Source organism: Dunckerocampus dactyliophorus, chromosome 16 (assembly GCF_027744805.1).
Source record: "Dunckerocampus dactyliophorus isolate RoL2022-P2 chromosome 16, RoL_Ddac_1.1, whole genome shotgun sequence".
Taxonomy (NCBI): Eukaryota; Metazoa; Chordata; class Actinopteri; order Syngnathiformes; family Syngnathidae; genus Dunckerocampus; species Dunckerocampus dactyliophorus.
This window is the reverse complement of record NC_072834.1, coordinates 2,013,956-2,040,835: the sequence shown is the minus strand read 5'-3', so window position 1 is coordinate 2,040,835 and position 26,880 is coordinate 2,013,956. Positions and strand designations below refer to the sequence as shown.

The following is a 26,880-nucleotide window of genomic DNA, read 5'->3' as shown; positions in this document are numbered from 1 at the left end:
GAGGTTGAAGGGTTGGGGGGGTCAGCCGATCAGTATTTACACCGTACACCTCACTCTGCATCAAGCTGGTCTGCATGACTGTCTTCTAGAGATTCGTTGGCTGACGACAGACGAAGGACATGAATTACTGGAACCATGCCCTGTGGTCTGAGGAGACCAAGATCAACCTTTTTGCTTCAAATAATGTCAAGCGTGACCAGTCCAGGGTCAACCCCGCCTCTCACCCAAAGCCAGCTGGGATAGGCTCAAGCATACCCACGAGAACAAGCGATATAGAAAATGGATGATGGATGGACAGTGAGGAGTACAAAGACAGGTGTGTCTTGTCAACAGTCAAGCATGGTGGTTAGAGCGTTACGGTATCCGGCTGCATGAGTGCTGATGGCACTGGGAAGCACAGGTCATTAAGGGATGAATGCCAACATGTACTGTGGCATACTGAAGCAGAGCATGATGCCCTCCCTTGGGAAAATGAGTCGTACGGCAGTCTTCCAGCATGGCTACAACCCCAAAAACACCTCCAAGATGACCATTGCCTTGTTAAAGAAGGTAAAGAGGGTAAAGGTGACGAACTTAAACCCTATTGCGCATTTGTGGGGTATCCTCAAATGAAAGGTGGAGGAGCGCAAGGAGTCTAACATCTGCCAGGTTTGTGATGTCGTCATGGAGGCCTAAAAGGGGATTCCAGAGTCAACCTGTGATGTTCTAGCAAGCTCCATGCCCACGAGAGGTAAGGCAGTGCTAGAAAATATTGGTATCCACGCTAACTATTGATACATTTTCCTGAGGGGTGTAGTAGTCACTTTTGCTGCCAGCAGTTTAGACATCGATGGCTGCGTTATTTTCAGTTATTTTCTTATTTTGACGGGATAGGAAATGTAAACGTTTGTCCAAGCTGTACAATGACTACATTGTATCAAAGTGTTGTTTCTTTAGCGTTGTTCCATGAAAAGATCTCATAAATATTTGCAGAAATGTGAGGCCTACTCACATTTGTGACATAGTGCAAGTCAGACTCACTCTAGGTGGTCTGTGAAGCCAACAATTGTAATAGCAGATGCCCAAACTCCAAACTGTTTAACCACGAAATAACTTAAATATACACTACACTCATTCCCTTTAAAGCCAAGCATAAGCAGACACGCAAGATGCTTTGAAGAGTCAGTTATTGCCTCACGAACAAATCTAACAGTGAAAATCTGACTCGTAATGTGACTTTTCTCTCTCTAAGCCTCTGTGTCTCATCTTTATGTCAAGGGTTTTGTCACACAGATGTTTACAGGGGATGTGCTAGGTTTCCTTGCTGTGCACAGCCTGAGAAAACATCTGGAATTTGCACAGAATTATCTGTAATCCCTTTGGATGTGTCTGGAAAGTAAGCGTTTCTGGAGAGGGAAATAAAAACTGACGGATCCCACATTGTGACAAGCATCCCAAAGGTCAAGAGTCCTCTAAGCCTCTTAGTGCTCCAGCTTTTAAGCATAAATCATTTAAACTGGCTTGACTAAAATGGCTCCAATAAACTTAAGTCCTCCAAGAATGGATGGATTGGCAAAGGGATAAAACCTTCAGGCCGCTCAACACATGCACTATTTGTCAAGTAGGCCCAGGACAACACGAGCTAAAGGAATGATTATGTGAGACAAACCTCTGAAGCAGCAAATACATTTGCATTTGAGCTTTAAATCTTGATGCTAACTCGTCTCCAACAGCATCCCAGTAGACTCATAATGGAAATGTACATCCTTGCAGTACTTTGTTGACAGAATGGGAATGGATACGTATGTTGTATGGTTTGGGTTTATGTCTCAAACAGACCAAACCACCAAAGAAAAGTTTCAACACCATGTCCATCACAAACTATGACATCATCAAATCCTGTAATCAGTCTCCCTAAATGATAACTTACACCCCACAAACTGTGGCTCACGGTCGTTATAGTGGTTGCAGTCGTCATAGTACACGGTCGTTGGTGCTCCTTTTCAACAAAGTCAGACCTCTGCATATCTTGCGGGCAACTTCATCTCAGTGAAGATTAACAGGATTAACTCTCCAAGTGTGTTTTTACCTTTCTTTGATTTCTTTGTAATTACAAAGATGAGGTTGATGTTGACCACAGAAGTGCATTGTAGTGGGGGGGGAGTGACAAAGGCAGTTTCTGCTAAAGCAACAATAAGGCGGCATCAAAAATAACGTTGGTGAATGTCATGGCCTCATGTAACAATGTGACAAACCAATCGGCCAACTACTTAGAAGGTTACACAACCAATCTGCAATCTTCATTTAAACAAAATACTGATAAATGAACACTCACAGAGGCATCAGTCACAAGGTGCATGTACTAGTCTTTCTCCGAGTGCAGCTATCTGTAGAAACCAGCACCCAGTGTGTGTTTAATTGAATTAGTCCAGTGTGAGTCAAGTCTGTTGGCCCTCTGTGGGTTGCGGCCCCAGAGTTGGCCTACTGGGGGGCCTTGGCAACGGCTTAGAGGATAAAGAGCTGAAAGAAAGACTGTGGTGTTATGTTCTCTTTCCACTCGGAGAAATCTAGCCAACCTTCTAGCCTCCCTCCCTCTTATGCCCTCTCACTTTAGGACATGAGCCCACACACAGGGGTAGCAATTATTCCTTCCCCAGACACGATGACCCTGAGTTCTTGACCCAGAAGCCACGGAGTTTTGAGCCCCTTTTACACCCTTTCCATTCAGCGAGCAGGGGAGGCAGGGTCAACAGGAAAGACAAGCATTCAGTCAAAAATGGCAGCGCTTGTTTAAGGTCATTTCCTACTGGCATGTTGAAAGCGTGCCTGTCGATCACACACAATCACAGAGAGACTGGCCAGACAGCTTGCGGCATGAGAAGCAGATGGCTGCATAAACCATACGTCTGCTTTTCCTCTGATACACTCGGACACCTCACACGTCCAGTGTCATTTCATTTTTAGATTGGAAGAAACATCATATTAAACATACTAGAGATGTAACTCTCTTTGTGGTAGACAATTCAAAGCGCATCAAGATACATGGGTTATGATACGATTCAAAAACGATATATTAGAAAAACAGAACAATACGATACAGTGTACAAACGACACCATTTGATTCAATTCGATGCGATTCAACGGTTACATTTGTTGATTTAGACATTAGTCTTACATTATAAAATATAGACGCCAATTCTACCAAAGTGGCATTACTACAGTACTTTCAAACGTGGAAATGAGCATATCACATCCCCAAGCATGCTGTCAGGCAGCGGTCCCCACCAAACAAAGTAAAAAAATACAATCATTTGTAAATATCTAGATCTAATTTTATACAAAGGGATATCAATTTTGGAAATACAGTAGACACCCCTACAATGTAAATAATCCGTTCCGAGAACCCTTATGTCATAGGGTTTTTATATTATGCAAAGCGTAAAATACATGTAAATAGCCTAATCCGTTCCAAGATCTTCCCAAACTCACCCCTTTGGCCCTTCAAAATATTAAATGTATTTCAACATCAAATTATTTGATTTGATGTTGATCCTGTCTTAGTTTTACACAAGATTCAAGATTCAAGAGTTTTATTGTCATATGCACAGTAAAACAGGCAGTTCTGCTATGCAATGAAATTCTTGTTCTGTTCATTCTCCCAAAAAAAGAAAGAAAAACACAAGCAAAACACAAGAAAATGAATAAGAACATCAGAAACATAAATACCAATAAATGAAGCAACAACAATACATAATACATGAGATAAATTAGATCGCTATAACGTATGCATATTTGCTGATGTGTTGACACATTAGCTAGCGCAGTGTAAAGAAGACCAAAATGACCTGAGCACTGGGATGAGGTACGGTACATTCAAGGACTCCTCCAGGCACCAGTATTCATTTGTATTTGTTGCAGTTCTAACAGACTTAAAACACTGTTTGGTGTTTACGCACATGGTTAAAGAAGAGGTTCTCAAATACATCACAGGCAACAACAGATGGATATGAAAATCACAAGGCCCATTTCGACAGAGAAAATTCATTTTGCGTTTCCATTGCAAAGGGTCCCAAGGTATTGTCCTTCTTTTCACAATACGGCACAGCTATACTGTGCTATATATAGCTGGCTGGTGTGGGATGCTGTAGACATACTGTACAGTATGTCACGTAATATTACAGTTCAACGTACAGTCCTGCATTGGGTTGGTGACCTCCACGTACACGCGATTAACAGCTATAAACAGGTTAAAAAACACTTTTAGAAAACCATGATACAGGCAAGGGCTGAACCTATTGAAGGGGGGTCGTTTTATTGTGAAAGTCCGACCTCCACGGACATTTGGTAAAAGTTTGGTTTGGTTGAAAATGTAATATAGCCGGCCCTCGCTTTACGGAGAACAAGAGAGCTCGTTATGTGTGCAGAAGAATAGGTAGGCAGAATAATACGCAGTCATGCGTCCCGACAATGAGGAAGGACAATGTCACTTTTCTTCTTTGTTAGCTTTTTGCCGTTCACTGTCTCCTCTCGTTGTCTCTTCTCGTAGGCCCAATCTGGCGTACCGTCTTGTCTGACACCCGTAGTGCCAAATCAAACTGATCGTAATGGCTTGGTGGAAACATGGATTTTCATCTTTTCAACATCTCTGCTTTGAAATGACACCAGTTAGTCACCGGTTGCGTGATTCTTTAGAATCTTATTTGGATAAAACCCGAAGCAGAAATGTTCTCGGCTGAAGCCAGATGGGATGGGTAAAGTAACGGAAGCAAGGTGCCGAGCTCCCATCTGTACTTTTACGCTAGATACTGCCAACAGGAACTGTTGCTGTCATGGCTGCTTTAACTTGTCTTCCAACTGTGGTTCCTTGGCCAAGTTTCTCTTAAATGCGGCATTGCTGCTTTGGCAAATGCATTCTGGTGCAAACTCCACAAAGGGAGGCCGCTTAAGACACTCTTAGTGAAACGATAATTGGAATTACGACAAAGCCGGGCAAACTGTTTTTTCCACCGCATCAAATGTCAACTGTATGAAGTCAAGCATGAATGGCATGGAATTTCATATTTCTATCGATCCTACAGGCAGATGGTGATAAGGGGCTAATCTGATGAGTGAAAGGGGTCATGACCAGAAAACCGCTAGTCATGATTCAAATGCAGTCAGATTTGAGGCATGACCAGAAGCCTGAGCTCAATGACAGCTAGCTGACCGGATGGTCACTAGTGGCGGACGTCCGGCTGATTAACTTCCTCCGTGCCCACATGACTGGGTAACGGACTGAAGAGCCATCTTCATCATTAGCACGGACGCAAACATTTGGACAAAGCACCACGTAACGCCATCATCACACCAGAGATGATTACTACTCCCCGCGGTCTCATTTCTGTTACATAAGCTATCTAAGGTAAAGCTTTTTCTCCGATGAAATATAGTATTTATGTGAAAATGCACTATCAGCATCCACAAGTTGCTGTTCCCAGGAGTGAAATTACACAGAGAATGTATTTAACCTACACTTTATCACAGGCCTACAAATCTAAGCTTTTCTATGAATTTAAAACAGGCACTGAAGAAGATAAAAGCATGTCTGGAAAGACTATCCATGCTCAACTGCACCTTTAGCCCATTTTCATGAACACTCTACACAGGATTGCTCAGTGTTTGCCAGTTTGACACTATGAGCTCAAAGAAGTAACACACAAAGATTTAAATGGACTCACCTTTTCATCGTTATATTTGAACTTGACATAGAACCAACTGGACTTGATCATCCTTCTCTCCAGTGTTGCAAAGTGAAAGTGAAAGTCCACAGAAAAAATGTCTTCCAAATGCTAATGTTGACGATGCTAAGCTTTTGTCTTCTGCCGCTCCTCGCTTGTTCTATCTCAGTGTGGCTGACTTCAAGCTTCTAAGCTTGCAACTGTTTCTCCCCTTCTCTCGTCTTGTGTGCAGTGTGTGTGTGTGTGTGTGTGTGTGTGTGTGTGTGTGTGTGTGTGTGTGTGTGTGTGCATGGCAGGCTTGGATGGCTGACAGAAGAGCTCCACAGATAGGATCCAGTCGTAGTGGCAAATGCCAGTTGAGGTGCATGCCTCCCTCAAGGTCTTCTACCTCTCTCCCTAAACGTCCTGTTAAAGGCTGGATCATTTGTGTCTTTTCTACGACAAGTGTCTAATGCAGCATTCAACTTAATGAGTGTGATGTTGCTAAAATCCTTTCTCTATCTATTTCAATCACAGAAAGCACAGAAAATCCACAGAATCATCATCATCCACAGAATCCTTTCATAAGGATAGTGGATGATGGGTAAAATTTAAAAAAAAAAGTGTAGTTTTCCTTTAATGCTGTAAATCTATGAAGGCTGAGGACAAATGCAGCCTCTCTCCTCCCCGTAGTCAAGCCCACACAACCCCCGGAACTCCAGTAACCATGCTTCCCAAAAACCACAGGAAGAACCTTTAATCTAATGAAAAACAAACATGATGTTTGTTAGACTGGAGGGAGCCGGGGGAGGCGGGTGTCGGTGCGTGGGATGTCTTGTACACTTTGTTCCCGGTGTACTTCTTTCTGAGTCCACTCTTCAATTTCCACCCTTGTGATGTCATTTTGGAAGACCCTGTGGTGCTGTAATATTAAGTGACAGCTCGCCTGCTGGCTCGCTCACTCGCTTGCACACGCATGCATGCTTATGCTTCATCACCTACCCCACGGCTATCCTTGTGCCCGTACGGCAGCCTGGCAGAGCTACTGTGGATCCACAAACACATGAAAAAGTAGGTTAGAGTATCACTGCACCGCGCCGAGGACTGTAGGCTTGTTGTGCTTGGTTTTCTTGAGCTGTTTCAGACCTGTACTCCGCATCATATCACAACAATTACCTAGAAAAGTGTGTAAGAAGAAAAGGTTAAGGAGTTCATTATTTCTGCAGGCAAAATGGTGGGAGACGTGAGTCGGTGCACCAAATTTGAGATATTTCTTTTCGATTTCCATCAGCCGGGATTCCTTCCGCTTTCAGAAAATGTACACGCACCGGAGGCGATGCATCCCTTGGAGGCTAAGAAAGTCACATGTGGGCGATTACAAGCGATCCTTGTCAAGCCGTGTCTACATAATCTATACCAGCGTGCCCACTACGTGATGGAGAGCTACCGGTAGATTGCCACGGTACTTTGGGTCACTGTCGTTCGTTTCGGGTGTCTCGGAAAGAGGCGCTACATAAATCTAAGCCATTGTTACACATGCCTTTATGTCATTATATATAGTATATATTATTATACTGTCATCATTGGGATGTAGGAAAGGGTTTCTACATGAAGAGATTAAGAGCAGATCTTCATTCTCTCTGTTGTATCTCTTCTGCTCCGCAGGCTGTATTGGCCACCAGCACAAAGGTCATTTCCTTCTCTCAACACACAGAGAGATATGAGGAATGAAGCCGATGGCCGGATAATATGCTTCCCATCTAAGCCACAGCCAGGAAATCACTTTAGCACCCGCGCCCTCTCCTCCTGCTAACACTGGAGATGATAGCAGCAGACTGTCTCACATAATATACATGACTGCTGCTGTGGAGCGCACCAAAACTTTTTTAATGGTCAGTGTGGATCTGAAATAACCTTTTCTCCTCTGTGGGAGCTATGCCTGACAGTAGAATACTTTGTGGGGCTTTGAAACGTATTTATTGTAGGGCTGCCAAATGACTAAAAGTGTTAGACAGTTTTCAAAAATAATTAATCATGATTAATCACCATTTGCTGAACTATGCCCATTTTTACGTTCTTTTATTAACAAAAGATAATTGACAGGACAGGATTTGACATATTTGTATGTATTAAGAGCTCCATATGAACCTCGGATAGTCTGTTTGCCTAACAGTACAGTACAGTAGTCGCTTTCATAGTAGCAGAACATTTGAATCACACTTTAACTGTGCTGTTATGAGCAATGAGGGGCTGCGTTCAAACACACCACGTAATTCAAGTTGAAGTCACATGATTTGAGTGTATTTTCTGGGATTTCCGAGCATACTCAAATGCAGCATCATGCGACCAGCACCTGGCCAGCACAGTGCTAGTTAGGTCCTGCTCCGACACAAGCAAAAGGAGAAAATTATGGAGGCGTTCGTCTTTGTGTGCGTTATACGAACCCATGTGTGAGCTTAATGATTAGGTTGTACAGATTACCGTTCAAGAGTGAGTTACTTTGAGTGTTAGTGAGAAGAATATCCACTTATTGTTTATCTTTGTCTTTCTGTTTACTTAGGCCGCACACGCACACATAATAAAGACGTTGCGATGTTCGGAGTGGTATCAACAAGGGATGGAAGGATGGAACTATTGCAGTGGCAGGCAGTGCATTTGGTATACCTTCGCTTTTTTTTTTTCACCAGACACCGTGAAAGCTAGTATAAAAAAAAACAAACAATAATGATTGTCAGTATGTGCCATAGCACCCGTGCAGAGCGACACAGTCATTAGCGCTGACTGTCGCAAAACCAACACTCTATCGCTACTAACATAAGTACCCTTACATTTGGTTACATAGTCACCAATACGCCTGACTTACATTACTGCTAGTAACGTCGAGTTAGTGACTAACTTCCACCGGGGATCGGCGGTGCACCGGTGCTTGTAAGGCTGGCGCTCAGCCAAATGTGCCGAGCATAAATAGAACGGCTCGGTTCAGACAAGTCCAAACATCTACACTACAACATCATCTGAAGCAGTTCCAAGCAATATATATCAAATAACGGCAAAAATATAAAACCTTTTCAGTAAAATACCAGAGATGCCGAGTTCCTCCATTGTAAGCGTATCATATGTTGTTGAACGGTTTTGCTCTGATCAGAAATGGGGGCCTGCAAGCTAGCCCTGAGAGTTGAATCAGAAGTTTGGCTAAAAAAAACAAAACAAGGAAACAACGCCATTGCTAATAGTGTGTATGTGACAGCGGCCAACACTCGTGAATCTAACGGCCTTGGGCAGATTAAACACATGGAAGCTGAAATCTGATAGGACAAAAATAAAATATATCAAAAATCTAACATGCACATAGACTACTGGAAGCAGTGCACCCAAGAAGCACGCTATGAAATGAAGATAATGAACTCTTAAGAATAAAGTAGTATCATTTAAGGGAACAAATGGGCCGCGCGGTGGCCTAGTGGTTAGCATGTTGGCCACAAAGTCAGGAGATTGGGAAGACCTGGGTTCCAATCTTGAATCGGGCATCTCTGTGTGGAGTTTGCATGTTCTCCCCCGTGCATGCGGTTTCCTCCCACATTTCAAAAACATGCACGTTAGGTTAGTTGGCGGCTCTAAATTGTCGATAGGTGTGAATGTGAGTGTGAATGGTTGTTTGTCTATATGTGCCCTGTGATTGGCAGGCGACCAGTCGCACCCCAAAGTCAGCTGGGCTAGGCTGACCATACGTGACCCTGATGAGGATAAGCGGCATAGAAGGTGGAAATCGAGGTCAGTGCTTCTGGTAATGGTTAGGCCAGCAGAGAAGGCCTTGCTGGCCCTGACTGCACAGTACTGAATTCATGTAATTACTCTCGTACAAAAACCAGGCTCCATTGTACATTGCACAGAAATCATGCCTACATTTCCATTGTCACAATATTTTAAAAGAGAGTTGTTTTTTCATGAGGTCTGTTTTTAAACAGTTTTGGAGTATTTTCACAACCTGGAACATATTCCGGAGCTGTTTTGTGTCTAGCATATCCAAACGCTATGATGTAGTGCCCTCACCTTGAAAAGGCCAGATGGGGAAGAGCAGGTGGATGCACATGCACACATGTATAAAAACATACACCAGCCATGCCTCGATTTGGAACCAACTGTGAGACAAAGTCAGCCGGCTGGTTGGACAGGGGTCTGGTTGAAGATTGGGAAATGGGCTCCCAAGAGAAATGGGAGGTGAAATAGTTCCATCATTCACTGACTTTCAGATGCAGGAGGCATGTCCAGCTCTGTGATGTTTTAGTTCACCTCCGTCCTCCTTGAATGTCTTTGCACGCATTCTCCTTCCCCTCTGCACTACGAGGGAAATGGTCCAAAACCCCAGTTGTCCCTGCCGTGACTGGCTGGACCAGATGAAAGCAGGAAGCGGGGATAAACACGGGCTAATTGCTTACAGACAGAACAAGTAGTGGAAGAAGAGGGGTGGAGGGGTCTAAAAAGCATGGCTACAAGAGACGGCCTGCTGCGGGCTTCACTGATGCTAACCACAAGTTTTGCATGTGCAGTAAAACAGACTAAAAGCCCAACTGAGATGTAAGAAAACAACTTGGGGCAGCGGGCTTATCGATTGCATGTTAATGGCTTTTTTCCTCTGTTTAATTCATAGCAAATGCTAGCTCTACCCGAGCAACACAAACAACGGACAGAATGTATTAACTTGTTTTCTATAACAGTAACAGCACCCAAACAGAGGGAGCTATTTCTTTATTTCTACTGTGCATGTCATGTTTACTATAGAGCAGGAATTATATTAAACTGTCAAAATAATGTGAATGGAAAACATCATTTTCATAGCGTCGTTATGCAGTGCAATTTCCTTATTGTGTATCTTCCTGACTTCCTGTTCCTGCATCCACTGTATACGTCCACTGTATAAGTCACCATTGATGTACGACACTGCTGATGGGGATGTCATACATGTCATACATGTCATACATGTCATACATGTCATCCAACTTCATGGCAAAACATCCCAACTATCCCTTTCATTTCTGACGGTGGTCAGTGTGCAAAGACTGTACAAAATGTAATAAGATGACATATTTTATTCCAAGCTCTCAAACAAACCAACTGGAGGAAAGAAGAAGATACAAATGGGCTTGAGTGGGTGGGATGAGCAACACAAAGAGATATTTCCGTGTGACCTGTTGTACTGCACACTCCAGCTGGGCTTTTCATTTTAGTCTGGTGGAGAACCAGCTCTTTAATCTTCAATTTACTTACGTTACCGACAGCGATAAACTGGCTGTCATGGTGCAGGTGGCCGTTCATAAATGATCATTTAACAAACCTTTGAAACACGCACCTTCAAAAAACTATGAAGTTAGTTGTTAAGTTAGTGTTAAGTTATTAAATTGCTTTGTTGGTTTATTGGAAGCCACTCTACGTTTGTGAAATTGTACAAATACATGTCATTTACAGCAGGGCTTAAAACATTTAGTGTTCGCCACAATTTTGCCTCAATTTGCTTACCTTTTTCGGTTAGCATACAATATGGTGCACGCCTAGCTGTGTTATTAATAGACTGCGGGAGTCCTGCTGTGTTCTTAATGTATTTTTATCACAAAACGTCTTTGGTATGAACCTATTAGCTTGCTAACAAAATGGAGACCCGGAACCCGGAAACTGAAGCCTGTTGGCGGTGTGGAGCTTCTTTGGAGTGGACAAGAAAGACAAAACACAAGCCATCCACAATCCTTGAATTTTGAAAGTTTGACACGATATGTTTTCCATCCAAAATTAAAAACATCAGAGAACAACGATAAACTGGAAATGGCCCAAATCCCCCAAAACGGCACCTGCAAACCAAAATGGCTGACTACCTCTGCATCTTAGAGTGTACGGTCTTTGATGACTTCCATGTGTCGTCAGGATGCAAGTGATTGCAAGACTTGTTTTTTCAGTATGTTAAAGCCCTCAAAAAGGTGGTCCAGGTGTCGGAACAATAATAATAATAATAATAGTAGTATATGATAATCCATTTGACTTGCTGCTCTCCAGCTGGTGCTGCTGCTGTCAAAAAAGCACACAAAACACTGGCTTTTCCTCTCTATGGAAGGACAGCAGTGACGAGCACTTTCCAGAGTACGCACGCACGGGGCTGGAATCGCAATTTGATTATTTTCCCAAATCACTCAGCCCTGCTTTTAAAAGCTTGCATCTCAGTTTGGGGCATGGCAAAAATGGTGAAAATAGTGTTCATATAGACGTTCTGCTCTCACATGGATCACATCGGTTGTTGGTCGATTTAAACCATGCACATGACAATAAAACTCTTGAAACTCACCAATCGGTGATTGTGTAAAGTCTGCATTGAAGTCATTCAATGCCTCGGCTACGTATGTCCGTGCTTGTGATACCGGTGCATAGACTCACACTGTGGCTCTTACTTTGGAATGTCTACATTCAAAACTGAACATTCCTGAAGAATAGACTCCACCTCATGTTTACGCTCTGTAGCAAGACTGAGGAGGAATAGTGGAGAAGAGACAGCAACTCTTTGAGAAGGGTGAAGAGTGCACAGTATTGATTGTAACCTGTGAACTACACATGTAGCATTGACAGGGGAAATGCATCCAGTAAGCGGTGGGGGGGGGATGTATAGGAAAAGATACGCCTTACATTGCATTTCACTCATACTGTTCTTATATCATTTGTTTCGGGAACAAAGTAACAACAAACATACTTGCACTCTCCACGCTCCCTGACATGCATTTCACCCTCAACTGCTGCTTTCCTTGTTTTGTCTCACCATTTTCTTGTCTACAGTTTGGAGTGCAAGTCTGCTGGAGAGCTGGAGGCAAGAAGAAAGATGCAGCGGAGGTACAATAATGGCAGCAAATCTCAGGTCAACCAAACAAATACCAGACACACAGAGGAAACATGTTTGCCCAGTTACCAAGTTATTGAGCTGAAAAAGCACCCGTGTCATGAATTGGGGGACACCTTGTTGGCAGGGCTGATACTCTTTTAAACAAGCTGCCGTGCTTCAATCCAATGCTTTATTTCCTCTTAACGATTCCTTTATAAACGATGTTAGATCGACATATGCCGGCAGCGTGTAAACTTGCTAAACACAGATAGTTGTCGTTGGAATATAAATCGATGCATGGATGTAGTGAATGAATCCTTGCAAGGCTATTTGCATCGGTGATAAGCAAACTGCTTCTCACAAAGAGGGCATGTCTCTCTACATTTATCAGTGGTGCCGTCGGAGCGTATTTGAAAAGTACATTTCCCATTCACTGAGCTGACAACTCTCACATGCGCCTCCATTTTTTCACCTCTCCTCTACTCTCCGCTCCTTACCTTGCCCTCCCCACTACAATGGGAGCCTCAGCTGATACTAAACAAGCCCAAACACTATGACAGCCAACAACTCAAAGCACAAGAAGCCCGACGCATCAAAATGTCTTTTTATAAAAAGGCGCTAGATAAAAAAATGGATGAATGCAAAAAGTAACACACTAAAGATGACTCATTAATAAACCCACAGGGTAAGTTCTTGGACAAAGGAGGACAAAACAAAGGATTTGTGCGACAGCCAATAGTACTTTTTGCATTTGTTTACTAGTTTTACACTACTGACTTCATTCTTGCTCAAACAAATAATTGGAATAATTGTATTATTAACATTGACTGGCATTACATTGTCTTATATTCTTGTATTAAATATTTTGCTGTATTTTATTCTTATTATATTTATGATCAACAAACTAAAGGCAATACTGGCCTGATAATTAATTACTTGGCATCAGATCCATACCAAGATTTCTAGCATCGCCCAGTACTAAAAATTATCCAAAATTCTCTATATTTTTACATTTATAAACTTGCAGTAGTCCGCAAAATACAACCAATAAAACAGCTCCACATATCTAATATTACATAGGGTGACTTTTTTGTACAGTGGTTTCCAGTGTATTCATTACGCCAACAGTGAAACAACCAGTAGCGCTGACACCCACACTAATGTACAGATACACAGGAAACACAGCTACAAGCAACTGTATCGGCTGTCTTTAAAACTACAGATCTTTAAACACAGCTTCAATGCAACTGTTGACATGCAAATATGTGAACGAAAGAATATCAACAATGACTTAGCTCATGAAAGCCTGTCAGCGCTGTGTAAGTGTGACATTGACATACGTAGGACATTTGCTTTTCACTACACTGACAAGCTCTCACACACACAAAGAAAGCACTTCAGCCTGTGCTCTAATACGCCCCCCCCTTCCGCCCTCCCTCTCATATTGATAGCTGGAAGAAGTGCTTGTGTGCAGACAGCCCTGCCTGGCTCTAATGTGTCACTGGATAATAAGCCCTACTTATTTTAGCATCATTATCGCCCACCAGCAGGGAACATCACAGCAAATTGGCTCCACGATAGACCGTAATAAGACAGTAAGAGAGACGGAGCATATGCAAGCGTCTATCAGCGTGTGTCTGCCACTGTGCCTTCATTAAACACAGCTAACTCATGTTGGCTGCTGAGGCTGGAACCCAGAGGTCTTAATCGTATTCAATATGGCTTTGTTCTGAGCACGGCTTTTATAAACTGACCATTCAAGGGTAATTATGCTCATTTTTCCAAAAGAGCAACTGCCGTGTTGTACATCACAGCTAATCGCCATCGATCAGTCATGCGTCCTTTGAAAGGCTGATTTAACTCATTGAAGCCGATGAGTAATAGGACAGTTAGAGACATGTCTTGGCAGCGGAATGCAAAAAGGCATGTATCTCCATGATTTAAAGCATTCTCTTCATCGAGCAGCAGAGGGTGCCACCACCTCACAAAAATAACCCCAGCAAGCCGCATGACTCCTGGTACCGTTTACTAATCAGGAGACTGGAACCATGCAGAGCATACTGTTGCATCACCTGCCTGCTCTCTGTTTAAAGTCCAACAATTGCCCCTTTAAAGGAAAGGCTTTTTTTTAGAATTTTGCCCATCATCCACAATCCTTACGTGAGACATGAACACACGTCTTTCTCCTTTCTGTGCGTAAAGATATAAAAACAGCTAAAAAGAGGCAGGTAAGAAAGCACGTGATGGGAAGCACCTATTCCGCCTATGGGGGGGGGTTCCTTTGTTTGAGTCATATTTTATATGAGATTACTGGCGAACGACAGCAGTAGGACAAAAACATCTTATTAAATGAATGCTTTTCATTTTTTTTATTGTTTTTTTTTTTTTTTTGGTGTCATGAGGACTTCAAAATCAGATTGGCAAAAGATTTGAAAGTCTAGCTAGTTGACATAAAGTGGCAACTACGCTTTATAAAGCACAGCTTCTGTGTGAAACATTACCAAAACATGACAAAGAGTGTTGACAGAGCCAAGCACATGAATTTGTCAAAGCAGAGATATGAGGATGCATGGATGTTCTCAGGAGGATTTATTGCTTCTTATCCTCCCCCAGGGCCGTGGCAGGCAACTCCCAGTCGGGGTAAATCACAGATGGCTATTTTGCTCGCTTTGCCTCGGGGCTACGGGAAAAGCAGGCGGAGCAGGCCGCCACCTCCTCAACCACGCAGCGGCCAACTGGCATTGTTATGAGGGCACAAGAGTGGGAGAGAATACGAGATTATCTGGCGTTCCTTGTCTGGGAAACCATCTCGGCCAAAACTGTCACGGCAGTGGGGGTTACGTTCCACGACAACTTAATTGAGACATGCATAAAAATGTCTATTTGTGACACACAGCTTCCTCCCCTCCTAACCCTCCTGCTAGCTTGACGTTGATGTTGCAACAAAAGTGACTTGTAATTCTTCGATTTGATTCATCTCCAGAACCCTTCTCTCTTCAATATGCCTCACACACATTTTAAAATAGAAAATGTCCGAAGCACAGGCACTCCCCACCAATGAATGATAATGTTAGATGATGGGTGAACACATGCAATCAGTCACAGCGTAAAAGTTTCACTTTTTCCTCCAATAGCAACTATGGAGGACCGCTGAAAAAAGTGCAAAATCTCAATGCCTGACAAAAAAAACAAAAACAAAACAAAATCAGTGCCACATAAAAACATAACCTTATAAAAACTGGTAGCTTTTTTTTTTAACAGTGGTACATGTATTTTGTAAACATTACCTGTATTATCACATATGTCTAATTTCCAGTGTACAAGCCTCACGTGCCCGCATCATAAAGTGGCTTATTATGGTGCACAAGGACCACGTAGCTCTTTACTTGACAGGAGCCAATCACGAGCTATGAATAAACTCATAATTGTCAACCCATTGGAAATTGCAGGAGTTCATTACTCAATATACCAGTCTGACTCACGGTTTCATCTTACAAACAACATTAAACTCATCACACAGCAAATAACACTCAAACGTTCTACCTCAGGAATATACAAACATGTATCAATACGAGTTTATATGAAAAAACACCCAACGTGTTCCCAACGTGTTCCCATAATGCATTTCAGTTGAGAAAACCATTTCATTGGAGGAGAGCATAGAAGCATACTTGTAGAAAATAGCAGCAATGCTACTTCTGTCCACCAGAGGTAGCCAGAGGACCAACAGACAGGGAAACTGTGACGGAGGGAAGGTTGCAGCAGCCCAATGAATTGCTCAGACGCAATGCATTATGGGAAACCTTTAAAATGTTGGCCTTTTCTTTATTTTAAAGTAACATTGGGACATATTTCAATATTTGTATATACACCTTTTGATTATGAAGTTGCCGTGTGCTGAATTTAGTGCTGTTTTAAATAGTGTTTTTAAAAGATGACACCTTGAGTCAGACTGTTATGTTCTTATATTGGGTATATATAATGACCTCCACGGACAATCGACGGGTTGACAAGCTTGTTGTGAGTGCACTGGTACCTTGTGATTGGCTCCTGCAAAATAATGAGCTAACACTGACTTGCGAGCGGCAGAGTATTTAAACAATCAGTGTTCATTCTGAAGTAAAGGAGAAGTCAGATATTAGAACCGAGCCATAAATTACCTGCACGATTCAAAGTTTTTTAAAAAAAAGTAGCGGCTTTTACATCAAATTTTAGTATTACCAAATTTAGGTAACTGAGACATGAAAAAAACTGTAAATATTTGTTTTAAGGATTTCCTTCGACTACACATGGGTCTACATATGGTCTACATTTGCACTGAACAGCAAAATCAGACTTTTATTGCTGTTTTTTTGCTGTTTTCCTGTTTACTATAAGGTTCAAGAAGCACCTCGTCACCAGTGCCAGGAGATTCCACACGTCTGATTATATCCAACTTCATCCGATGAAAGAGCAAAAGAGGCAGCGTAATACAGGGCTTCGGGTCAGGGGACAATAATTACGATCTACTTCTCACTTGAGATCTGTCTGGATTCGTGTAGAGGAAGCGCTCTAAGTCACTGAGTCAGTCGGTGAATGTGTAATGAGCTGTGAAAAAACTGGATAACCGTATCTTGCCGCAGGGTGGATGCATTGTAAGAGCGTGTAATGCAACAAAATGGAAAGACTGTGTTCTGATGTTATCGAGCAGATGCCAGGCGCTCATATCTGGGGTCTATGGATTGTAACAGCTTGTTCATCCCCACCATTAAACTGCAACGACAGGCATTATAGATAACAACAAACTGTGCGTCTTTTGTCTTTTTTATTACACTGCCGTTGCCGTGGCTGAATGGTCATCAGTCAAGATGGTCGGGGTGGGATTCTGAATCTCTTTATAAATGGATGTTCACTTCTATCCCGCCTTTTATACCTTCAAGTACTCAGAGCTCTTTGACACTCTTACCACTTTTACATACTGAAGACGCAGCATCAGGAACAACTGGATGTTCAGTATCTTGCCCGAGGATACTTTGACACGGTCACGGGAAAGCGGACCGGACTTATACTGTACAAGTCAATAACCAATTATGAAATGACGTATTGCTGGCGGAGAATTAAGTTGGTGCGCTGATGTGCAGCACTCGCGAGTGTCGTGGGAGCCATAGACCTGGCCCGATGTCACGTTAAATAAATCAAATCAGGGTTGTGCCATATGATATCATGCACGAAAATAACGGTGTAATTTGTCATACCAACATACAAAGCGGCTGCTACTGTAGTTCCAATCCCTAAAACTTGGGGCGTCAGGACACATTAACTCACGAGACGAGACGACACACGAGATTGGGTCCACGAGAACGACACGTTAAAATCTTAACATTCATTTTAAGAAAAGTACAATGAAAATATGACTAGACAGGCTTTTTTTTTATTCAAACGAGTCACAAAACAATTTTGAAATGTTTATTGTCCCACAAATTGACGGACAAAGATATTATCACCAACATTGTTTGAGACCAAATAAACCACTGCTATGATAATACATGATAATAATATTTCTAATTACATTATGCCTTTTTGCTCTATTTGTCCATTTTTACTGGGTTTTTGTTGATTTTATTTTTGCAATGAGCCACGTTCCACAGATGGCCCTGCGCCACACTTTGGACACCCATGCGAGTGTGCCCAAGCTCTTCTTGGCGCTGTTGGACAAGGGCTGGGTTGCATTGTGGAGGAGTTTTTCCAGCTTTCAGACATGCATGCAGATATGCAGACATGCATATTACTCCACCTGGAGTAATACACAATACTACATATAACTTGTCTTTCAATATTTTTGGACTAATAATAGGCTATAGACAACCATGACACAGTGATCATTTATTAACTCATTCAATACCAAAGACGTATTTATATGTTTATACGTTTTTTTAAACCCGAACGCTTGCTCCCAAAAATGTATTTATATGTCTTTTCATTTTTTTTTTGCGCGAGAGACAAAAAGAGGAGATGATGCAAGAGCACAAAAACTGAGGTGACTTTTCAAGCAATTTTGAGCCATAAAAATGGCCACAAGGTGGATTTGAGCTGCATTTGATAGGAACTCGACATGTATCAACGCGCTCGACAACAAGGAGGAAGTGGGAGAGCGTGGAGGGGTGTAGCGTGCAGAAGGTTACGCATTGTAGGGAAATTTTAACACATGCACACACGTGTGCACACGTGTGCACACACACAGTTCAGCTCCAAATGTAAAAATTGTAAATAATTTATGGTGTTAACTTGTTCATAAATTGTTATTTTGATGTACAACAACCCTTTTTTGTGTTATGTTGTTTATGCTTGAAATGTATTTTTTTCACAAAAAGATGTTTTTCTCCCTTTTTTAGTCGGGAACTGATATTTTCCTGAAACTTACCTTTGTTCTACTGCTGATTACTGAAGAACGGAAAAAGGTAGAAACACACTTTTTTTTCTGATGAAAGATGAGAGTCCGATCTTTCTTTTGGTATGTTTATACAGCCATAGAACACAATCTTGTGCCTATTGTGCCCTAAAAAAATCAGTCAAAATCATCTAAATTGGCCGGTACCGAAGGGGCTGTCTTTTGAAAAAGACAACCCCTTCGTTAATTCATTGTTTTTTGAAAAACAGCTCTGTAGTAAGGGAGCGATATTCAAACTGCAATATAGCGAGGGACGACTGTACTGCATTTAGAGGTGAAAACAACATGAAAACCAGAGAGCTGCCTATACGATAAGTGAAAAAGAAGCAATTATGAATCTGTGAGAAGATGAAATTTTGCTCTCTGCTCTCATGTTCGTCTTTTGATCCAAGCAAAAACAAACATTTTGAGTCTACAGCAAAAATAAAGGAATTGACGTCACTGTTCCAATACTTTTGGACGGCACTGTACTTACATAAAGATAGTGTAGCAAGTAAACAATAATTCTGACTTTATTGCACTCCTAATTTCATAGTGCTGCCTTGGGAAAGAATAAGCCTACTACCACTGAACAGAGGGGAAAAGATGTTATCAAAACCTGGACGATGAATAAAAGCGAAGTGCACATTTAACATCTTGTTGTTTGACCCTCATGACACAAGTGGAGATCACACCAATTTGAGACAACAGCAGCAGTTAAAAAGGCTAAACTGAAGCCAGGAAAAATGAGTCCAAATAAAGTAGCCTGAAGATTTTAAGCAAAAAAAAAAAAAAAAAAAGGTCAGTTAGCTTGTTGGATGGTTTTGTTGTTATTTTCTATTCCTGCTAGATAGTCTCATAAAACAAGCGCTCATTCAATTCCCACCATTGATATTTGGCTGTGCTCCAAGTAGGAGGCTGTTTTAGCTTTAATCACATCTCACAATAATTGTCTCGCTATTCCATAAAATGCAAAACAGAGTGAGTGGGAGTCGACATACTCTTAAGCAGGAAGAACACAACTTTTCTTGAGAAGTCAGCACCTCTACGTGATAGAAGTAAAAAAAAACACTGGCAGCTACATTCAGTAAAAGCTATGTTTAAATTACAAACCCACCAAATGAACGATGTCAAAGAACATATCACCAAAAAATCACCATCAAATGTTACTCCTGAGGTTTAATTATGGAGAAAAAAGACTGACGTTGTGAAACGGGGTCATAGATACGGATAAAAAGGACAGCGAGACAAGTGAAAGTTACAAGGAAAGAATAGAGACATGTCTCACCTTAGCTTGAGGACATTTTATTTGAATTTCAGTTGAATATCCCTGAGTTTGGTGTCTCCATAAATACTACAGCTAACCCTTGCTACCTGACCTCTTTTTGTGCAAGAAATAGGATAACAATGGAGGAGAGCACATTTAAATTTAGAGTTAATTTGCCTCTTGCAACGAAGGGCACACTCTTCTTGGCTTCAGCCCGATTACAACTCTCGTCATTGCTCCCGCTGGCCAGCAGTCACACTGCGCTTCACTCAAGTCAGTCAGGCTTGAAGCACTTGCGTGTGCCAGCCCTTTATGCTACAACAGTCAATTATGGCAGTTTCCCTGATTTACACATTTATCTTACATTTTTCAAGGTGCTCCATTCATTTCTATTATGTAACGTGGGAGCCAACAGGATGAGTGACTGTTGGGTGCTTTCGCTTATGGCCATGGCCACCGCTTCCGACCACGCTGGGGCCTTCATCGCGGCTAACTGGTTCCAAACCCGACCGTGACTATTGAAGTTCTGCCAAGTAGGAGTACTTCTTTACAAACAAAATATTTCTGTAGTTAGCGCACAGAAAACCTATTTACAACCTTCCACATACAACCTTGACCATTATTAGAGCCCTCTAGATATGAACTAACACCCCTATAGTCACCTTTACACTCATACTACCAAATATAGTCAACATAATAAGAGTAAATAAGCCTTTTTTTTAAATTGTACACTTATTTTACCAGAATAGAGTGTGTACTTTTGTGATAGTAAATAAAATGTACACTAATTAAATTAAAACATGCTGACAATGACACTGATATGCTGGCCAAATCTTGCCCAGTAGATCAGAACGGGATGTAGCTTAGCTAACTTTTCTAATGGGATGTCATCCTCTGCACACACAGAATCCTCCACTGCTTCTTATTTTGAACCCTTATTTCCACATGGACACGTAACCGTGCATGATTATATGTTGTTATTATAGTTCCCATTCACTTTAACTAGTCACGGGTCTCAAAGGGCCATGACTGGACCGAGGTATTTGCTGATGGCTGATCTGAAGTATTGACTCCACAAGTGCTGAGCTACAGTGACCCCCAAAAGCATTGGAACAGTACGGTCATTTTTTTATTTTTATTTTTTTTTTGCTGTAGACATAAAACATTTGGGTTTTACATCATCAAAAGATGAGCAACATGTCAGCTTTGATTTCCAGAGATTTCCATCTGGGTCAGATGCACAACTTAGAAGATAGCACCTTTTGTTTGAACCCACCCCATTTTTCATGTGCAAAAAAGTATTGAAACATGTGTGACCATGTGTGCCCAGTTACATTGCTTATTCAATCATTAAATATCACTGAATGTGAGATTGGGCACGACAGGTTTTGTCTGTGCAGACTGCATTTAGAGGTGAAAACAACATGAAAACCAGAGAGCTGTCCATAGGTGAAAAACAAGCAATTGTGAATCAAAGAGAAGATGGAAAATCAATCATAACCATTGCACAAACATTAGTCATAGCCAGTACAACCACTTGGAATGTCCAGAAGAAGAAGTAAACCACTGGTGTACTAAGTAACAAACATCAAACAAGACAAACACCAGAAGGTGACGACACAGACATTGTGAGAGATGTAAAGAAGCACCCAAAAAGAACTATTAATGACATCAGCAACAACTTGCAGAGGGCAGAGTCGTGGTATCACTCTCTACTGTCCATAGAAGACTTCATGGACACAAGTACAATGGCTACACCAGAAGATGCAAGAAGAATAGGAAGGCCAGGGTGGAATTTACCAAAAATACAGACACGAGCCTCAAGAATTCATCAGTCCATAAAACCGTTGGCTCATAAAGGCTAATAAGCCACACGCTGAGTGACAACACAGCAAAACCATGTCTGATTGATGCAACATGCCATAAACCTTGAATTATGCTGGGATCAACGTAAAACAAAAATGCACTGCGCGCACAAACCATTCTCATTCAGCAAGTGGAACTCCAAGTTCTACACAAACACATCGTAAGGTTCTCTTGGTGAGAGGAAAATGAATAAAAATCCTGAAGGATTTGCTCAATCTTGAGCATTCATCAGCAAGCGTGGTGTATGTGTAAACACCGGCAGACTGGAGTTCAAAATTGGGGCTTGAAATAGTCTGCCGGTGACAGTGGCTGGACAGCCAAGATAAAAGCTTCCTCAAACACCTCTGGCCTGCTGCCGCCGTTTGACTGACAGCTGAGAGGGGTTTGGGCTTTAAGTGGCCAACACTTGGCTTAAAGTGCACACACTTAATTTTTCACAAATTGACTGTGAGGGTTGTCAGGAAGGAGTGCAAGCATCAGTTTGGATAGTGACTGCTTCAAGTAAATTCTGACTTTCACTTCAGCACAGAAGCGACAGAGCGTTCCCCTCCGGTTAAGAGCAGCCTAATGCCTCCGATCAACTGCTGTGTCAGCGCAAAGTGTGACCCCCTCACGCTCAAGCTGACACTTCCAAAGAAAACGTTTCTCCGAGCAGACCAAGCGAGGAGAGTAAAACCTAACATTAACACTTAGACTTGTCATTCAGTATTAAAGGGGTTCTTGCTAATGACAGTCAGCTGGTGGATGGGGGACATGCTACATTGACAAGTTGTCAAAGTCGCAGAAAATGCAAGGGCGTTGCGTAGGAGGAAGCATGTGACTGCAGACGTTTATGGTGGCCAAGGGTACATATTAGAGATGCACGATGTCTTTTTTTTACCCAAACCGATACCAACAACTTTGTGCTTCTCAAGACCGATAACGTTTTTATGTCTACTTTTTTAAAATGTAGAATTAGCTGTAGTTCGTGCACACCTGGAGGTAAGAAGGACTGGAACTAATTTGGATGTGACCAACAGAACAGAACAGAACAGAACAGAAGGGTACGCATTGTAGCGAAATTTTAACACGTGCACACGCACACGCACACACATGCACAAACGTAGTTCAGCTCCAAATGTGCAAACTGTAAAGAGTTGATGGTGTTATATTTGTAAATAAATTGTTATTTTGATGTAAAACAACGCCTTTTTTGTGTTATGTTGGTATCGTTGTTTAGATATTTGAGCCGTCACAAAAGCAAAAGATATTTGTGTCAAAGTGAAAGTTCTGCTTCAAATGTAGCTTTTCACAAAAAGCTGGTTTTCTCCCTTTTGTAGTTGGGAACTGATATTTTCCTGAAACTTACCTATGTTCTACTGCTGATTACTAAATAACGGAAAAAGGTAGAAACTAACTTTTTTTTCCTGATGAAAGACGAGCGTCTAATCTTCCTTTGTTATGTTCCATGTTTATAAAACCATAGAACACAATATTTTTCGTGCGTTGACAAATCTGTCAAAATCGTCTAAAATGTCCGCTACTGAAGGGGTTGTCTTTTGAAATGTCTTTTGGGATTGAATGAGGCCAAAATTTAATATATTTTCGGCTTAAAAACAACACCCGCAAGTCAATGACTTCATGTTTTGTTGTTAAATAAGGTTTAAAAACATGAAATAGTGTTTCCCGTCCGCACACATTGAATTTTTCATCATGGCCAATTATGCAAATTATACGATGACATCATCTAGTCCAGCCCCCGCACCCCCGCAACCCAACGTCACAGATATTGTACAATGTCGTCCTGTGAATAGTTAAAATGACATTATCACCTATAGGCAGAAAGCGGTGTTGTGTCTAACAAATTCAGACAATCCTTGAGTTTCCACATTGCACTCATGGCAGACAGGATGGCAGACTCAAACGTGTGGGCTTGGTGGTCTTCCTTGCTTCCTTCCTGCTCTGCCAGGGCCACAGAGCAGATGGGCCGCACAGCATGCTTTATGTTCACTTGCGCCGAGTGGCACGTCTGAGACATTTTTACTGGTGTGGCGAAGGTAGGTCACTGAGCTACTGCAGGGTGGCATTTCTGTCCGCTGGTGGGGCATGACGGACAATAAGCGAGAACCACCTCGGGAATAATATTCATGGAAAAAAAAGAAAAGACATGTACACAAGGCTTTTTTAAGAGATATGTTGCTTCTATCAAGAGAACAATGTGCTAGTGTGTCCCAACTGGCAATTGCATAAAAAGAGTCATAACTCGTCCATTCTATTCACCAAGCGCCGCACATTAGCAAGGACAATGCTCGGTGAGGAGAGTCTGTGAGAGTCTGGCTGGCTGGTTGTGTAGACTCCTGCACTCCGAAGATCTCGGTGATAAAAACTTTGGCGCTGCGAAATCCAAAGCTCTTGGGGTATAAAATAGTAAACCAAAGCTTCTCTATAGAAACAGACGCAATATTACCAAAATAAAAACTACAAAACTGCAAATCTGGAAGATGCGCTGGGCTTTGCTGTGTGTACTCGCCACCGTCTTAGGTCTCCTGTTAAACAGACACATCTTTTTCAATTCTTTATTAACACAAATGAGGCTGGTCTTTGTATCAAAATACGCTAGCTATAACAAAAATATCGACATTCTATGTAAAAATGCTCAGCAGCGGCCGTGGGCATCCCCGTGTAGTCAAAATGGTACAATCTTGATCAAGTATTCTGAGACACCCCTACAATGACGTTAATGCTTATAGAGGACTGTCGAGTCAGTCTTATGAATTTGCGGCAACACATGCTGAGTTAATGTTTGCATGCCTCAGCACACGTGTGGATGATTTGGTGAGAGAAAGTGGGTGTGAATGTGGTGGATGTGGTGAATACATCTGCAGGATGTGAGAGTGTGTGGCGCATGGTCATGTGATCAAGGCTGGCTTCTCCCAGCCAGCCGCCTGAACAACATCTCACGGGCAACAAGTAACCACAGCCAATCTGAGCCATCTGCCAAAGCCAATGTGCCAATAAACAGCTTTCGTCAACACACATGTCCTATCAGAACACAGGACACACTGCCATCACAGCAGACAATGGAAAGAAAAACAGAAAAAATAACAGCAATAATAGCGACAAGAGTCAGACACCTCAGGGTGGTGTTGTGACCCCACACACCAGAGCTTAGTTGTAGCGACATTACACCTGGAAACAAGACATACTGTATTTTCCTCCATTGTCCTTCAATCGTCCCAAGACTGGACGGCAATTCCTTTTTTGCTACTCAGCTTGCAGCTTTGATGGTGTCTTATATTTAGCGTCTGGGAATTTACAAAAAATGTTATAAGATTTAGAAAAAAACACAACACATTTTACACTGACAGGGCCTGACACTAACCCAACACAAGCCTCCAAAATACTGTACGGTAAATCAGTAGCCAGGAATGTGATGGGACACTCACCTTTGCGCGTTTCTTGCTCAGGTGTTTCTTCTTCCTCTTGCCTCGTGTATGAGCCAGATTGGGATTGTTCTCCTGGTCGGATGGCTGGTGACGGTGGCAGTTGTTCTTACACGACTCCAAGTTCAGTCCATTGGAGACCTTGGCAGACTTGTTCTTATGTAATGAGCCAGCCTGGTTTACGCTGCGCTCGTGGGGCTTCAGGGTCAGGTTTTTCTACAGTAGAAAGACAAAAGGACAAAGTTTTACTGAGCAGAGTTTTTACAGCATTTAATATGGTGGCTGTCAAATCTTGAGGAGTCTAACACATTTTTTCCACTTCCAAAGACAGAAATAAGACTCGTGTTCATGCGTGTTGTTGTAAATGTGTTCTCTAGGCGAGCTGAGTGGCGGGTGGACAGGAAGTGACGTCGGGGGTTCAGAGTTGAGTTTTAGCGTGGCGTGGTCACAACAGTAGCCTGTGTTTTTATTAGTTTTATAGATTACTGAGATCATTCAAATCTGCAATAAAAGCCTGACGATCAAGTCTGGTGCGTGTGCGTCTCACCAAACATGACATGAACATTACTGACACCTGGTGGCCGGTGTAGAATATTACTTATCATTCATAGTATCTTTCAATGTGTCTTCTGAATGCCTCATATTTCTATTTTAGTTCATTTAGACATTTTTATGCTTTCCGCAAAAAATGTGTAAAATTTGCTTCAACGTGCATATTTTTTTTACTAATAATGGGCGGTATTCAACCACAAAACACCATTACTTATTTATATATTTTTATAAAAATCGCGATAGAGTGAAGCCGCAAAATTGGAACCCCGAAGTGGCGAGTTTCACTTTGCACAGCTGAGGAAACCAAGTGCGAAACCTCAACGCTTGAGGAAAAAGCAACATCAGTGAAGCATAAAGACGTAAACATGTAGAAAGGGTTGATAGAAATAGATAAAGTAGTATTGTGGAGTTATTCTGGCGTTGCGCTGGTCCTGCTCTCACTTCTGTGCAGTCAGGCTGAGGGCCTCTCTGTGCCGGGGCGGGGGTGAGGCCAGCGGGGCAGAAAGGTTGCCCGGCAACCTTATCACATTCGCTGCTTGCGCACCCTAATTGACACAAGCTCGGCCCAGTTAAATACCACACATAAATCCCACGCTGGACCACTCAGGAAGGAGTACACACCTCTGCGGAGGCGTGTCTCAAGTTTAGCTTTCATCTTGGGAACTTCCTAGTCTTCATCACTGCCTGCTAACGTGAGCAGGAGGCCAGCATGATGTACCCGTGACGCTTTCCAGACATTTTTCCCTGAAAGATTTAAAAGATTGAAAAGTGTGTCTGCCTGATCTCTTCTTGGGGAAACCAACCCGGACATTTCAAATTTGTGGGCTTTCTCAGCAGTG

General features: G+C 42.2%; 1 protein-coding gene across 15 annotated transcripts in view; it reads right to left on the bottom strand.

The window, feature by feature from the left end:
* auts2a (activator of transcription and developmental regulator AUTS2 a) overlaps positions 1 to 26,880 on the bottom strand; it is a 288,099-nt gene that overhangs the window by 224,543 nt on the left and 36,676 nt on the right. For 13 of the 15 annotated variants that reach the window (XM_054755144.1, XM_054755142.1, XM_054755140.1 and 10 more), the window contains one exon: positions 25,493 to 25,705. In XM_054755144.1, the coding sequence (XP_054611119.1) occupies positions 25,493 to 25,705 (213 nt within the window). Of the gene's footprint in view, positions 1 to 5,696; positions 5,905 to 25,492; positions 25,706 to 26,880 lie in introns of those variants that run through there. The other 2 variants (XM_054755155.1, XM_054755156.1) reach the window with 1 other exon arrangement.